This window comes from Hippopotamus amphibius, chromosome 3, assembly GCF_030028045.1.
Source record: "Hippopotamus amphibius kiboko isolate mHipAmp2 chromosome 3, mHipAmp2.hap2, whole genome shotgun sequence".
Lineage (NCBI taxonomy): Eukaryota > Metazoa > Chordata > Mammalia > Artiodactyla > Hippopotamidae > Hippopotamus > Hippopotamus amphibius.
Genome location: NC_080188.1, coordinates 182818135 through 182834070, shown reverse-complemented (window position 1 = coordinate 182834070; position 15936 = coordinate 182818135). Strand labels below are relative to the sequence as shown.

General features: G+C 45.1%; 1 protein-coding gene across 3 annotated transcripts in view; it reads left to right on the top strand.

Annotated features, from left to right (window-relative positions):
* Nucleotides 1–15936, top strand: part of TGFB2 (transforming growth factor beta 2) — an 81727-nt gene that overhangs the window by 6972 nt on the left and 58819 nt on the right. For 2 of the 3 annotated variants that reach the window (XM_057729144.1, XM_057729146.1), the window contains exon 2: nt 8534–8617. The exons of the other annotated variant lie outside the window; for it this stretch is intronic. In XM_057729144.1, the coding sequence (XP_057585127.1) occupies nt 8534–8617 (84 nt within the window). The remainder of the gene's footprint in view (nt 1–8533; nt 8618–15936) is intronic. 3 annotated transcript variants of the gene reach the window in all.

Sequence of the window (15936 nt, the reverse complement as noted above, 5' to 3'; positions counted from 1 at the left end):
GACTAGGAGATATTAAAAGGAGATATTTTGGAGATATTCCAATGTGATTAAAAGTGATGCTCTGGGGACCACTCCCACCAGCCTGGGATATCTCAGGACCTCCATCCCATTCGTTTCTTTGTAAGTTCCACTCAGTGGATCTATTTCCCTGGCTTGCTTGGATTGGTCCTTAGGTGACCTTAGCCACCTAAGGGTCTGGGAGCAGAGACTGGCAGGCTGGTCATTCAGGACAGCCAGCACTATCTAATCCTCGTATAGGGAAGCCTTGAGAATGTAGGCTTCATAGGTAAGATTTCAAATGTCTTAGATAATATCCAAGACCTCTGAGGGTCAGGACCCTCCTCCTTGCTCTGCACCCCCCAGCTAAATCCCCCCAAGAAAACTACACTCCAGCCAGATCACCCTCTTTGCCTTTACCCACAAGGGCCCTTTATTTTCATGCCTCCAGCCCTTTGTTTATGTTGTTTCTTCCACTTAGAGATCCATCTTGTAGCACCTTTAAACATCCTTCCAGGTTTAGTTCTTGCCATCTCCTTATGAAACCTTCTTTGATGTTCCCCGTCATATTTAATTAGCTCTTCCTCTGCACTCTCACAATATTGATGTTCATCTCTATCTCAGCCTCTTTTCTTTTGCTGTAGGTAAAATCTAGCTGTGTCCTGACCTGTCTTCTTCATTGGTTGGTAAACCGCCTCAGCACAGGAACTCACTCCGACTTATGTTCTTACAGCGTATTGTTTTTGCTCAATCCATGCTTAATGAATGAGTGTTTCCCTTTAGAGAATAAGATTGAGTCACCAGAAGAAGCATCTATGAGATCAAAGCATTAGGACCAGGAGATGTGGAGAGACGGAAATCTACTCACCTCCGGTGGCGGGGAGACTGAGCCTGATGTATCTTGTTCGTTTGCTGAAGGCAATACCAGGCTTCTCAGAACCATGCATTTCCTTTTCCCCGTTTTGCAGATAAAAATGAAAACAATGGTGATAAGGATGCTGATGAAAGCTGCCCCTCATTGGGCACATACTATGTGCAGTGTATAGTTTTAGATATTGTACATGTGTGCACTTATTTCATACTCACAAATGACCCTCTGTAGTCCATACTAGCATTTTCCCTGTGACGTGTGAGGACATGGCTATAACTATTTCTATCAGCGGTGTCTTACTGAAAGTCAGACTTTTAGGTACCACAAGTAATAGAGGCCCCAAATAGAGGCCAGGAAATGGAGAGCATGACCTTTCCTGTCCTTTTGCAAAATGATATAGTACATCCATGGAAGAGGGGTGACTGTCCTCTCCTGGCAGGAATTACATTCCTAGAAGCTCTGCATTCTTTCCCTCCAGAAGGAAATGTACTTCTGAAGCCTTTCCTACTACCCTGGGTCTCTTTTCTTGCCTCTAACACATTCCACTTTTATCTCTGCACTTGGTTGATACAAAAATTGTGATTTCTCCAGTCTCCTGGTCTTGATCGTGAACTGCAGTCATTTTCTCCGCAAAATTTTTGTAAGTTTGATTGATAGGTGATTCGTCTTGTCTCTTGCAGAAAATTAATTTATTGAGGAAGGCAGGATGGTGCTGTACAATGAGCACAGATTTGAGAGCCAGACAGATCCAAGAAGGAAAAGAAAGAGAATAAATAAAAGGGACTGGAACCAGAGGAGTCTCAGAGGTGGAAAGAGACGAGGGAGCATCAAAGACAAGAGGTCCTACTTGAGGCCAGTGGCAGTTGTTCAAATGTGGTCTTGTTTAGGTTTGCACCTTGGCTGTCTCAGTGCAAGGTATTAAATCTGCCTCGCTGACATTTAAGTTGCTTCCTGCTGAATTCAGATCTTGGCTCTGCCATCGTTGGCTTGGTGACCAGGCTGAAGCCCCTGCACTTAAGCTGATCTCAGTTTGTTCACTTGTAACGGTGAAGGTGATGATCCCTGCTCCCTAGGCTTGTAGAGGTTGGACAGTGACGTGCAAAGAAACACCGAGTGCGGCTGCTTCTGGCACTTAATAGGCATGCTTTGCACGGTGGCTGTCATTCACTGAATCTCAAACGCTGTTGATTTTACGGTGCACCATTGTTTTTATATGCCACTTAAAAAGAAATATCATTGCCAATTAATTGTAACATGCCACTGATTCTGAGAGAGCATTGGGATTTTAGAAGTATTAAACTATGAAAAATAGGTAAAGTCAGTGAAGTCACATAAATGTTTCTGGTTTGGAAGAATAGCGGTCCATGTGCATGAAGCAGAGTGCTATGTCCTAGAAGCACATGGAAAATAAAATTAAGTGGGAGCATGATACCTGCCCTCAGAAAACATTTCTGTTTAGTAAACTTTAAGATTCTCCAACTGGTAATAGCCATCTCTGGCACCAGAAGCAGGAGGTCCGCATCATGGTTTCCTCCCAGCTGGAGTGTCTTGCTCTTCGTGCTCAGAGCATTAATATCCAGTTTTGATTTTTTTTTTTTTTTGCTATCTCAAGATGTTACCAGTTGTTTCAAAGGGCCTATATATTTCTAGGGAAAAATGTTTTAAATTATTTTATTTATTTATTTATCTCTCTGAATGTGTGTATGAGTCACGTAGCACTCACCTCTTTATCTTTCTGGGCCATAAAGGCTGAAATCCAACTAAAGGAGGGGGTGGGGGTGGGGGGGAGGATGTTGTTCATAAAAGGCCAACATGCAGAAGGGGCTTCTGGGTAACATGCTTCTGGGCTGGCTTCGCCCCTCCTCCTAGGCCCCCTGTCTCACCCCCCACCTCCCCTCCCCTGGTGAGAGGCTCTGTTGAGAAGGAAGCCAGGACGTTTGGACCTCACTTCAGCTCCATGACAGCCGGGCAGCAGCCACAGCAGTTTCTTCGCTGTCAGGCAATTTCGTTTAAAAACAGACTTTGGCAACAAAATGTCATAAGGGGGTAGAAATCTCCCAGAGGAGGATGCATGGGAGGAAAGAGAGGGTGGTGAGGAGTCCCCACAGAAGGCTTGAGGAGGAAATGAAAACTTAGGAAGTGATGTCAGGGAGGCCACACTAGGGCCAGGGCAGCTGTTAACAGAGCGAGATGCTCTCTGCGTGGGGTAGCATCCTGGCTTTCCTGGGGCGACTGAGTAAAACCACTTCGTTGCTGTGAGAAGACACTGCTGTCCAAGAAGAATCGAGTTTACCAGATTTAGCATCTGTTAGAAGGAGGGAAAGTCTGCTGGTGCCCAGAAAGCTCTTCTCTGTGGACCAGCCCCATCCCTTCATTCTCAAAAATGAGCCCTTGGATTTGGTTCTGCCTGATAAGTCAGAAATGTGGGGCTTAGATGTTCCTTGAATCACAACAACTTGAGGAACTTAAAGCAAATGGAAAATGCTTTCTGGATGTTGCAAAGCCCAGACCTTCTGAAAATAGTTCAAATGCATTTCCAACCTCCCCTGGCAGCTGTTTGCTCTCACACTGGTCTGTTGCACACGTCTCTGTCCATAGAGAGAGTGTTACTCTTCCTGCAGGCCTCCTGAGTGGCCTCCGTGTCGGCCATTAGGAAGCAAGACATTCCCGAGGAAGAGACACGGTGTTTCTGAAAGGAGAGTCATGGGGCGGCTATTGGAGAGGAAGGCTGCTTTTTTGGAGATGCCATTAGTTTCAGGAAGTACTGTAGCATCTTTCCAGTCTCAAGGAAGAAAAAGAAAAATGTTGTAACTTTGACCTTGGCGCTCCGTTCATTTGGCTTTCCCTATCTAACCAATACCACACTGACAAATAGCACATCTGTCTTGACAAGCTAGTTCACAAATAACTGCTCATTCATAACTTTAGGCTGTTGTAAGAATCCTTATTTGTTACTGCAGCTTATGAAGGAGAATGCAAAGTTTGGTTTTGAAAAAGACATTGAAACAATCACAAGTCCACTGGTCTTTGCAGATCTCAGAGGAAGCACTGTCTGAAAGAGAAGACAGTATTTTTTAATGCATTTTAAGAGCACTAAAATATATTATTGCCCATAAATGGGAGTTTTCTGGGAAATGTAATTTTTAAGTTTTGGAGTCACTTCAGTATTGGGAATTCAACACGTCTTAAACCAAATTTATTGGGGATTATTCTCTCTAGACCATATGTAGCAGTCACTTTGTCATTCCTTCCATTGCCGGGGTGGGGAGGGAGGGGGGGTGGTGGTCGTGGTTATTCTTATGGGGTCATTTATTTCCCTATCCATTGACTTAATCTCATTTTCGCTCTGCTTTGACAACTTAATGACCATGCCATTGAAGTTGTTTCTTCTTGCCTTATAATAAACTCCTATAATTCAGTTACTGGCTGAGAAAAGCGCCCCCTCCACACTAACCAAAAAAAAAAAAAAGGTGATGACTTATTCTAATTTGACTTTAGAAGGGGAGAAAAAAAGAAAATCACAGAGTTAGGACATTTCTTTACAGAAGATGGATGATTTGGTAAAGGATCCGCTCGCTCTCACTTGGAGGTCTGTCAGGGCTTTCTGTAGGGAAGTGTTTCCACATCCAAGCTCACACCTTAGTATCTGGGGCTCTAGAAGTTAAGGAGAGAGATACAGGGGTAGGAGCTGTTACCCAGAAATAGGCAGAACCAAAGGAGAATTATGGCTGTCATCTCAGGTTCTAAGGCAGTAGTTCTCACCCTTAGATATGTCTGTTACATAGTCATTTTGATCTGAATAGTAACTTAGTCATTCATACCTCCTCAGAGTATCAAGCCTTAGGTTGTGTGTTAGTGGAGTTCACTGGTCACATCTGTGAACTCAGTCCTGGGTGGCCACTGTTTTACCTACTCAGCTTTTGCTTTTCTCCTCCATAGAATTAGGTGGCAGTGCTGGTTTGTCTTGGAGAGAGATGTATTTCAGAAGAATTCCGCTGTCAGAAAACATCACCATCAATAATGAAACTGTGCATAGGGTCAGGTCTAATTTCATTAATTCTTTGGAAATCATACCAGGCTTCTAGAAAGAGGGTCTTGAGCCAAACTGACCCTGGATCATTAGACACGGGGGATCAGCAGTCTGCCCTTTCTCAGTAACATTCGCTGGGAATTCTCTAAGTGGAGTGGAAGCTTGCTGTCGTCTCGTGCTGGGAGGGAATGACCGTACCCGCTTCTGGAATTGCTGTTACCACAAAAGAGAGATGTGTGTGGGGTGTTTGTGTGGAGGCTGGGGAGGGGTTGACACAGGGACTCGTTGAATGTGAAGTTTACTGCAGCATTTTTAATGACATTTAATTCTGCTTAAGATATCATTGCAGCAAGAATGGTTTTCTCTCTGGCTAAGAGACACTTTCACGCTACTTAAAACCACGAGTTACTCAGAACAGACCACCCTTATGAGAGGATAGTTTCTCCGTGGTCCATACGATTGGGTTGTTTTGAGATCAAATGAGCTTTTGTAGAAGGTCTTTCTAACCTCTAAGTCACAAAGACCTAAACCAGTGCTTCTTGAATTTTACCAAGCACAAGAATCACCTGGAGTGCTATGTGTGGATTCCCAAAGCTTTGTCTCCTACCCTCCATCCAAATTATTATTCAGTAGTTCTTGTTTGTTTGTTTGTTCATTTGGGCTTTCTTGGCCTTGCTGCTTGGCTTGGGCTTGTGGGAGCTTACTTCCCCAACTAGGGATCATACCTGGGCCCTTGTCAGTGAGAGCACAGAGTCCTAACCACTGGACTGCCAGGGAATTCCCAAGATTATTATTCTGTAGGGTTTGTTTTTTGTTTTTTTCACTTTTTGGCCACACTTGCAGCATGTGGGATCTTAGTTCCCCAATTTGGAAAGCAAAGTCTTAACCACTGGACTGCCAGGGAAGTTCCTATTATTCCGTAGTTTTAAGGTGAACTCCAGGTAACTGCCTCTCAGCAAGAAAGCCAGGTGATTCCCAAGCAGGTAGTTCAGAAGCACTCTCTGGAAACACTGGGTACTGGGGTTTTGTTGCTTTATTTCTTAGCTGTGTCATCACAGGCAAAAATGAGTCCCAGCACTTTTATAGTTAGCTTCACTGTCTTTCAGTTATTTTGTAAATGACACACGCAACGTTTTAATTCCAGGACTGTTTCTCTCTTATGACTTACGTGAGCCACTCTCCCCCATTATTTGTGACTGAGTGCCCAGGTACTTCTAAAAATGTTTATTTCTCTAAGACTGTTCATGTCTCAGATTTTTCATAGGGTTTCACATTTTAAAAAGCATTTCACATGGACCCCACACCTCACTGATCTGAAAAAACTTATCCATACCACCATGCCACTTCACACACACAAAGTGTTGAAAATTCATTTTCAAAAAACTCACAATTACTTTCTTTGGCCTAAATCATCCCTGTTCGCACCAATTATATCTTCATCCAATTCATGGTCTTAACTTCTGGGGCATTGCATCAGCGCCAGAGCAGCCTGTTCTTTGGCCCTGCTTTAGAACAAACAAACAAACAAAAAGGAGGGGGAGGACAGAAAGGATTTTAATACTGTAGCTTGATAGCGGAGTGAAAGTAAACCAAAGGTGCATACTTGAGGACTGCTTGTTGGAAACGACCAATGAGGACAGTTAGCTTGCCTCAGTCCCACACAGGCTGCCTTTGACCCGGGCGACCTGGGGTGATCTCAGGGACCTGGATTCTGTGCATAGCATCATCGCTCTCTGGCACCACAACACCCACTGGCCTGAAGAAGGTGCTGTTTCCCAGGAAAAGGAGTGAAATCCCCCCAAGAAACGCACAGGGCCCTAGTTGGAAGAGAAAGTATTGCTAACCGAGCGATGTACTGCATATCCTGCCTGTCTCTGGTTCTGCTCCTGGAGGTTTTTATTGGAGATAACTTTCAGCATCTCTTTTTAGAGGTCAGATCTGAATGGGAAGACGTTGTGTGCCTCGCTGATCTTGTGACAAACAGTTTATACCCCGTCTGTAGCTTCCTGTCTTTGCTGATGGGTGATTTGAGGGAATTTTCTCTCTGTGAGGCTGTGGAGAGGGCTCTGAAAATAAACAACATGGTCGCTTATTGGTGAGAACATGTGTGAGCAGATGTCAGCTGGTAACAGCATATGGTGGCAACATGATAGCAGCGTGTTACCAAGACCTGGGTTAGGCCTTCGTCTGTCTTTCAGGCCCTTTGGGCCATGCAGATCCCACATCTCAATTAAAGAGGGTTTTGATTGGAAGGTGTAATCCACATAAGGTGATAATAGGTCCCTGGGATCTTGTTAGTGGGCTGAATGTTGGAGATGCTAAGTTACAGGACGTGGAAAAACGTCTTCCTTATCTGTTTTAAAATTGAGAGATAAAGGTACAAGTCTGGCAAAAAAAAAGGGGGGGTGTTGGGTGGGTGGGGTGGGGCATGGGGTGGGAGGGAATCCACAAGGCTTTTGTCTTTTGTCCAAAGAAGTTTTCAAGTCAGGTATGAATAGTGGCCGTGCTACTTCTCTAAGACATGGCCTAGGTGAATGGAAGGTGCATGGATTTTAGATTGGTATAAAGGAGCTGGGAAAGAAGTGTATTCCTGCAGACCTAGAAGGCTACCAGGGGTTTATCTATCAAATAATTTAGATAAATAACTAGTTATCAAATAAGTTAGATAACTAATATTATTACATACCTCAAGCACCTTTTATTTCTGTTTCTTTTAAATATCTCATTTCAATCTTTCAAAAACCCTCAGGGATAGCATGATGTCAGTTTCATCTTATAGCAACAGAGGCTTGGGTGCATCAAGGCATTTGTCCAGAGAGCCCAGGAAACTAATGACAGAGCAGGGGTGTCCATCTACATCTTCTCATGCAAAAATCTGTTATTTATTATTGACTCTATCATAGATAGGATAGCCTTTGAACACTCAGCAGTGTTTTCTCTTCAGCTGGAGGTATTTTTTGGTGTCTTTTCTTTTGTAAGCATGTGGTGGGCAATATACAAGGTCTAGTTGCTACTGTTACTTTAAAGAAAACAAAGTTCAACGTTTCAGGATGTCAAGACTATCACGGAAGATATGTTTAATCCATTCCAAGGAGCCCTAGATTTTTAAACGGCAGCTAACCAGCCCCAAACCAATATATGCTTGAATTTTTGCTCACCGGAGAAGGAGTTTTCATGTGTGGGTTAGAAATGATGACAGGTGGTTTTAAGAAAACTGAAATTGAGGCCAACCAAATGAAAATCAGAACTGCATTCCTAACGGGAAGGCTGTCTTTTGTCAAAGAGGTCAAGGCCTTTCCTGTTCATCTTTAATATAAGTCAAGGTATTTATTTGACCATTTCAGTATGTAAACTGTACATTGTTATTTTAACGCTAGAATGTGGTAAAGGGAACCCCGAAATCAGGAGCCTGACTGCTGGTTAAGGGATGCCAACAGGTCTGGGGCAAGAATCCACAGTCCCCCAGAGATCCCTCCTGCCTAGTCCCCTGGCCCTGAGTAGGGGGGACCTTTTATTTCCGGGGGAATGATAAGTACATTCATTGAGTCCCTCTTCTGCATTGAATCTTTGTATAGCTCTGTACAAGGCATCTCCTCAGTAAAATAGCTAATGACTGTGCTTTTTAAAACTCCTAGCTGTCTGCCCAGTTGTTACAACACCCTCTGGCTCAGTGGGCAGCTTGTGCTCCAGACAGTCCCAGGTGCTCTGTGGGTACCTTGGTGAGTACACTTGTCTGCTTTATATCCCTCATTTGACGTAGTGGTAGCTGCTCCATCTTAAGTGTTTGTCTGCTGGGGGGGACGTGTCAGAGGCAACAGGGAATTCTGAAGTGCAGCCTTGAAGCTGGACAGCCACACAGGTGCCCCCAGTTTTGTGGTCAGAGTTGCTCTGAGAAAGACTCATGAGGTGATATGATGACGTGATTGCAGTGTGGGGGAAGAATGGATGGGGGGGAGTGGGGGCGGTGTATGAGATGTGTGGTCCAGGGATTACCAAGTGATATGACAGATTGATCTGACCCCCTGGGAGAATACTGTCTGGAGGGTTGAATGGTATGGCCAGAATGTCAAGGGTCCCTTTCTGGTATCTTATTTGAATCTATGTTCTTGTTTCTGGCACATAGCAAAGGCTCAATTAATGTTTCTGCTACTGAGCGGAAAGGGAAGAAGGAGATTTTCTCTCCTTTGAAGTTCTAGAGGGAGGCCTTTGGGAAACGTATGCTGATCTTTGTTTGTGACCTTCATGTTGGCATTAATGGGTTGCATGAGAGAATGGGGCGGTCATGGTCAAAGCTTCAATTGACCAAACCTGGGAGCTCGCCGCGTCGCCCTGACCCTCAGAACAAGTGCAGACTCCTCAGAGACCCTCAGAACAAGTGCAGACTCCTCAGAGCCAGGGCCACGTGTTAGGCTGGGGGCCACCAAAGCCGGAGGGCTCACCCCTTTCTGATTTGGAACATTAATCAGTGCAGCCAGCTTTTATTGGGCGCCATCTTTTACTGTATGCTGGGCCATGAGACCACAGCAAAGAGTAGGCCTTAAACGATCCTGACACTCAAGCATTCTGGCCCAGGTTGCACCCAGCTCCCAGCTCAGGAAGGGAGGAAAGGGACTTACCATCTTGGTGGTCCCACTGCACTTTTGAGGCCCTGAGGAAGCGAGGAACATATTGATTCTAAATGTGGGTGGAGGTCCCGCATAAGGACAAGAGAGATGTCTTTATCACCTCAGTAGCCGTCTGACGCACTGGGGTATCCTACCGTGCCCCTTACCATGCCTAACCTTGCTTCTTAGGAATCAAGGAATCAAGAAATGAAATAGTTTATTTACAGTGGCCTAAGCTGGGCTTTCCTCAAAAAGAAAGAGTGAGAGAGAGAGGAAGGAGGAAGGAAGGTAGGAAGGAAGGAAGGATGGGAGGGACGGAGGACAAAAGTTGATTTTATTGAGAATACACACTTACTTTAGTACAGAGGGCCATAGAGTGGCTAGACGCTGCCATGTGAATAAAAAGAGTGCATGGCTTAATCCATGCTTTTAAAGTTCCTTTTTGTGAGGCAGATTATATTGGGGTTTTCATCTCTAAATGTGTATTTTATTTCACTCTCTAAACCAAGGAGTTGTCTGAATTTTTTTTTTTTTTTTTTTTTGTCTCACCAGCTTTTTGGAAAAGACAAGGGAGAGGGATGAGAGAAGGAAAGCATTGGTTGACTAACCCCCAAGCCCCTGATACTTCAGGCCCGTCATCCTAATCCTCCCCACCTTGGGGAGGGCCGAGATGACATCCGCATTTCTCGGAAAACTGTGGCTCGGAGAGGAATACCTTGTCCTCTGTCACTGAGCTAGCAGAGGGGGCAAAGCCAAAATCTGGATTCAGGTCTGGCCCCCTGTACCCTCCACCACACCGTGGAGACCCCAACCTTTTTTTTTTTTTTTTTTTTTGCCTTCCTTTTGCTTTCCCTTTGGAATCCTGTACCATTCATTTTGTAATTCTCGTATCTACCACTTTGGATTCATTTCCTTTTCATCTTTTCCTCCCACAGTAAACAAGTGGAGAGGCCTACTCTAGTTCTTGGCCTCAGACACGCCTTCTCACTTGGGGTTATTTTTGGTCATTTAATCACTGCAAGCTTCCCTCTTTCTTTGGTGAAAAAACACTGGAAACCCACCCTGCCTCTCCTGCGTCTGGGAAAATCAGAAGTGTCTTGGAGGTATGGCCAGGGTTGGGGAGAGAGAGGCACAGATTCCCCAGTACAGTGGGGGCCTCTCCCACCCCACCCAGCTTCCCGCCTGGGAGAAAACCCTGCAGACCCTTCCAGACCTTCCATGCAAGACTGCTGAGCAGTGGGGCTCTGCTTTTTTTTTTTGTCTCTGTTCTTAGAAATAGTAATTGAGTAAAAATGTAAGTGAGCGGATGCCAGGGGGCAGGCGTCCAGGGTCAGGGTGAATTTCTCCATGCTGACTGTGATTCTGAACACTCGTTAAGTGGAGCCTGGCCTGTGCCAAGTGGCTCGAGGGCCATCCCTGTCACCTTGTATGAACCGCCTCTCCATTCCAAGGAGATGTTGGGAGCGGCCTCAGGGAGTGCGGGAGCCCCCGTGGCGCCTCCGGCTTTCCTCCCTCCCTCTCTAACCTGGGTGTAGTTATCACTACGTGTCCTGACACCCATGCTTGGACGGGCAGTGCTGATGCTTCATCAGCTCTACATCAAATCCCCTGGAGGAAGAAACAGTCCTTGCTCCTCACAGCCTGTGTGGCCGCTACATCATTTTTTCTCCCTGTAAGTTCATGCTCTGCAAAAATGTAGGTTAAGATGAGGTTAGCCTACCTGAAGGTTTTTCTCCTGAGGCAGAAGAAGCCAGGAGAAAAAGCAGTTGAGACGGTCTCTCTATGAACGAATGGGTTAAAAGTCATGAAGGTGAAGTCAGCTTTGTTCGTTCTTCAAGTATTTACCGAGCGTGCTGCTTCTCGTTAGCTTGGTTCAGATTTAAAGATGGGCCTCTCAAAGCGTGGCCTGCATTTGTATGTCCCGAAAGGGTCATCACAAGCCGATGCCCCGACCTATCTCAGACCTACAGAGTCAGAATCACTGGGTGGGGGGTGGAGCCGAGGAGTCTGTGCCTTTAAGAGGCAGCACCGGTGAGTCCGGCCCTCCTAGGTGAGGCAGTGGCTGCTCTCCTTCTGCTGGTCTGTTTACTCCAGGTCCTTCAGCTTGAAGGATTCAGATCCAGCGGGGCCTCTGTGTGATCAGCTGGTCCTGCAAGTGGGAGACCCCGAATCCACAGCATGGCTGAGTTTTCACCCAGTGCTCTCCATGTCCCCAGAGGCACACAACTACCAAGGGAGATCTGTGCTTACTCACACTTATCACACCCCTGCTCACCATTCACTGCAGAGGGGGCCGTGCGTGTGTGAGCAAGTGATCACATGGCGGGTGGATGCCTAGTTGGGATGTTACGCACAGGAGGGGATGGCTCCATTCAAGTGTGGATTGGGAAGGGCAGTTTCCAAACTAATGTATCATGTGTAAGAGACATATAATTTATAATGTCTTAGTCAATGTATAATGTTTAATTCGCTGAGGTAGTGTTTGGTCAAAGCACTGCTGACCTCTTCATGGCCTGAATCCTGTTCTGAGACATTCCATGGGGTAAGGATCTCGCCAGCAATGGAATGTAAACTGTACTCTCTCAGCCAAATTCAGCTACAAGGAACTGCAGTTTTCTCTTTCCAAATAGTGTTTTTTGTTTTTTTTTTCAACCAGAGGTATTCAAGCAGGTGAAAATCTGACCCAGATATCAAAAAGAAAAAGTTAATGGTAAATTACTTGGTATTTCCTTTGTGCAACCCTAGACCTCCTGTTATTTTGAGGTTGTTTGGGAGCCATCCAGTATTTTGAATCCAGACAGTATGGATATTGTATAACTACTGTAGTGTTTTGACCATCAAGCTAGAGAAATAGCCAGTTCTTCTACATGGTCTGTATCACTAAACCAAAAGAAAAATTATTATTATTGTTATTTTTATATAAACATGCCCAGAGAGTGTCCTTATGCCCCAAGTGGTTTCCCCGTTATTTCTACCAGTTTGAGAACTAGGTTGTTTGCTGTGTGGTGAAGGGTAAACATAACAGTCAACTAACTAACCAGAGGAAGAGGCACTAACTACAGTGGTTACTTGATACTCACCCTAGGATTATACTCCTCAGGCTCAATAACCCCTAGAAAACATTAGGTTTATAATACTAGTATTATAAGAACTCTTATCACTTGGCAGATTTATTTTTTCAAAGATTTTTTTTTTGATGTGGACCATTTTTAAAGTCTTTATTGAATTTGTCACAATATTGCTTCTGTTTTATGTCTTGGTTTTTTGGCCCCGAGGCATGTAGGACTTTAGCTCCCCGACCAGGGATCGAACCCACATGCCTTGCATTGGAAGGTGAACTCTTAACCACTGGACCACCAGGGAAGTCCCACTTTGCAGATTTAAACAATGTGAAAAAAGCATTTTTCCATTGAAGTAGGAAAAGAATGTCTGGTAGTATTCATTCTATTTCCCAGCAAGCCTTCCATTAAAAGGTCTCTACATGCACTCCAAATATAGATCTAGTTTTAAGATAAATGTTAAATGCATGCAGAGATTGTGGGAAGACGAAGGTAAAGACAAGACATTCTTACGATAGCGTGATTCACTCCACTGTGTTCATTGTCTGCTATGTAATAGGCACCCATCTAGGCACTAGTGATACCATCAGTGAATCAAACAGCAGAAAACTTGGCCATTGGGGAGCTTCATGTCTTGGAGCAAGAAGATAGACAATTAATTCAAAAGACAAGAATGGTAGAATTTAATTAATGTTCTAGGGGAGAAAAGCAGTGTTGGGGATGGGGAGGTGAGTTGCGATTTGGAGTAGGCTGGGCGTGGAAGGGCTTGTTAAGAGGGTGACATGGAAGCAGAGACTTGAAGGAGATCAGAGGACAGCCTGGGACAATGTGAGGAAGAGAATTTCTGGCAGAGGGAGCAGTGGGTACCATTTCTTCCACATTCAAGGAAGATCAAAAGTATCCTAGGAGATGACACTAGAGAGAGAATGACAGGTCAGGTAGGGCCTTGGAGGCCATTGTAAAGTCTGTGGGTTTTCCTCTGGATAAAGTGGGGAGAAGGGTGGTTTTTAGCCAAGGGGTTCCTGTGGCTAAACTGAGAATAGCGCACAGGTGACCAAGGCAGGAGCATGAAGCCCAGCGAGTTGGACTTGGCAATGCATTGGGAAGACACTTCGCAGCTGCATTTCTAGGTGAAGCTGCACCAGGAACTTCAACCAGACCTCCCTTGTGCTGAGTTCTTTCTTTAGCAGATAATTTGATAGGCAGGCTACACGTGGGTACTGCATGCAGAATATGTTTTTTGGGCTTTTTTTTTTTTATTGTTTTGAATGAATACGCCTTCCTTTCTGGAAAGAAGCTATCTTTGCACCCTTCTGTGTATGAAAATAACCTCTTGGTTCTCCCATCTTGTGCTGACAAGTGTGGAAGGGCAGCTGTTGGAGGCTGTCCTTGCTGTACCGCCTAGTCACGGCCATCCTCGATTCAGCGACCAGGGACACAGGGCACTAAAGTCATAGGTGACCACAGTTGGCCTTGGAGAATGACAAGCTGTCCCTCCCCATGGGAAGTGGGAAGTTGGGTTTGGAAGGGTCTTTGGATCTGTCCAGCTGTGCCTTGTGCCTTTGCCTAAACTTCGAAATGAGGTCATAAGCCAGGGAATTTATAAAACCATGTCCCTTATCAGTCAGAAAGCATTTCTGTTGGACAAGAGTTTGCATTCTAATTTTTAAGTCTTGAACAGCAAGACTTTACACTGGGGTGTTGACTTGATTCCTGCATCCATCTGTACCAGGCATGTCTATCGAGTCTGCTGCATGCAGGTGCTGTGTGAGGTCTGCCGATGGATGGAGGAGTAGTGGATAGACCCCATCTTCAGGAGCCCAAAACCTAGTGAGGAGCTCAGGCAAACCGAGATGCTAACACCATGTGGTTGATTATAAGTAAGGGTCTGAGAGATCAGAAGAATGGCTGAACTTGTTTTAGAGAGGTCAGGGAAGCCTTCTTGGGCATGGTGGTATTTGCTGCTTAGAAAGATGACCTTTGGGACGATAGTTTGGCAGTCATCCAGTAGCACTAGGAAGCTGCTTTGGTTTTCTGGAAGGAGAGGATTTGCCCTCTCACGCTGTTTTCTTCATCTGTGAGCTCACATGACTACCGTCTTGATGAATCATGAGACAGCAGAAACACTTAGTGTAGTCGTTGAAAAATTGGATGAATTCCTACAGGAGACCAGCTGTGAAATACTGAGGCCGGAGAACAGGGCAAGATCATGATAGCAAGTATTTGTTATTCAAAATCGATACATTCAGAAGACATAATGGACCCATGGTGTATAGAATCCATGATCCCACAATACGCTGTGGTATAATGGGACTCTGGAATGTGACATCATTTTACAAGCTCAAAGTCACTAGTGCTTCCTTCCTTCATCTCAAGGGCACATCACAAAGACCGATCCCGCACTCATTATTTTGTGGATCTGTGAGTTGGTGGTGGCTCTGCTCCGGGACATCGTCATTGCAGGACACAGGCTGAGGGAGCAGCGTGTAACCTTGGCACGCTGACTTCCTGGCTGGACCTCATGAGATGTGACCGTTATCCCCACCCCATTCCATTGGCCAAGCCTGATTTCAGTAGGACAGGAAGAGGCACAAGAAAGGGTCCATGTGGCCATGGGCCCAGGGGAGAGGGACAGACCACACTGTGACCAAAATGATGCAGTCTACCACAGTGTAGGCGGAGGAATTGGGGAGAGAGGAAGATTTCACCCATGTTAAAAACTGTCTACGTTGACGTGGTGTGGTCGGATCCACAGTATCACTTTATCTGTGGAATTATGAGGATTTTTATAATGGATATTTACTGAATAATTAGTAGGTTGGCTTTGTAAGACAGACATCAATGTCCTTCTCCTCCATTTTTATATATGACTTGTTCCTCCAACCGAGACAAGATCATTTGGTATCAGAGGCACAGCTGGTAGTACTAGGCTTAGAAAGCAAGTCCTGATGTGGTATGTGAAATTTATGTATGTCAGGAAAGCTCAGACTTACCTCCAAAATGTGTACTCACATCTCTTAGCCTTAGGGTCTCAGGTTGCCACTGTGGTCCTGACACACCCAGCAATATCTGGTGAATGTTCTTCACAGTAAGGATCCAGGCTAAGTTTCCATGAGACTATAAGTTTGAAGATGCTTAATTGTTTGCTAGAGGGACCATGACTTTCCTATTTCTTATCTCTCTTGTGTGAGTTCCATGCCACACAAGAGAGATGAATGATTTAAATGTCGTGTACCACGTGGTTCCCTAGAATTCTGTCTAATCTGAACCTTAGACACCTGACAATGGCCCATCAGGTCGACAGCTTAGATTCTGGCTCCTTCCTGCTGGGTCCAGTGAGAAAACTGGAGAATGACCCCACCTGGCTTGGCGCAT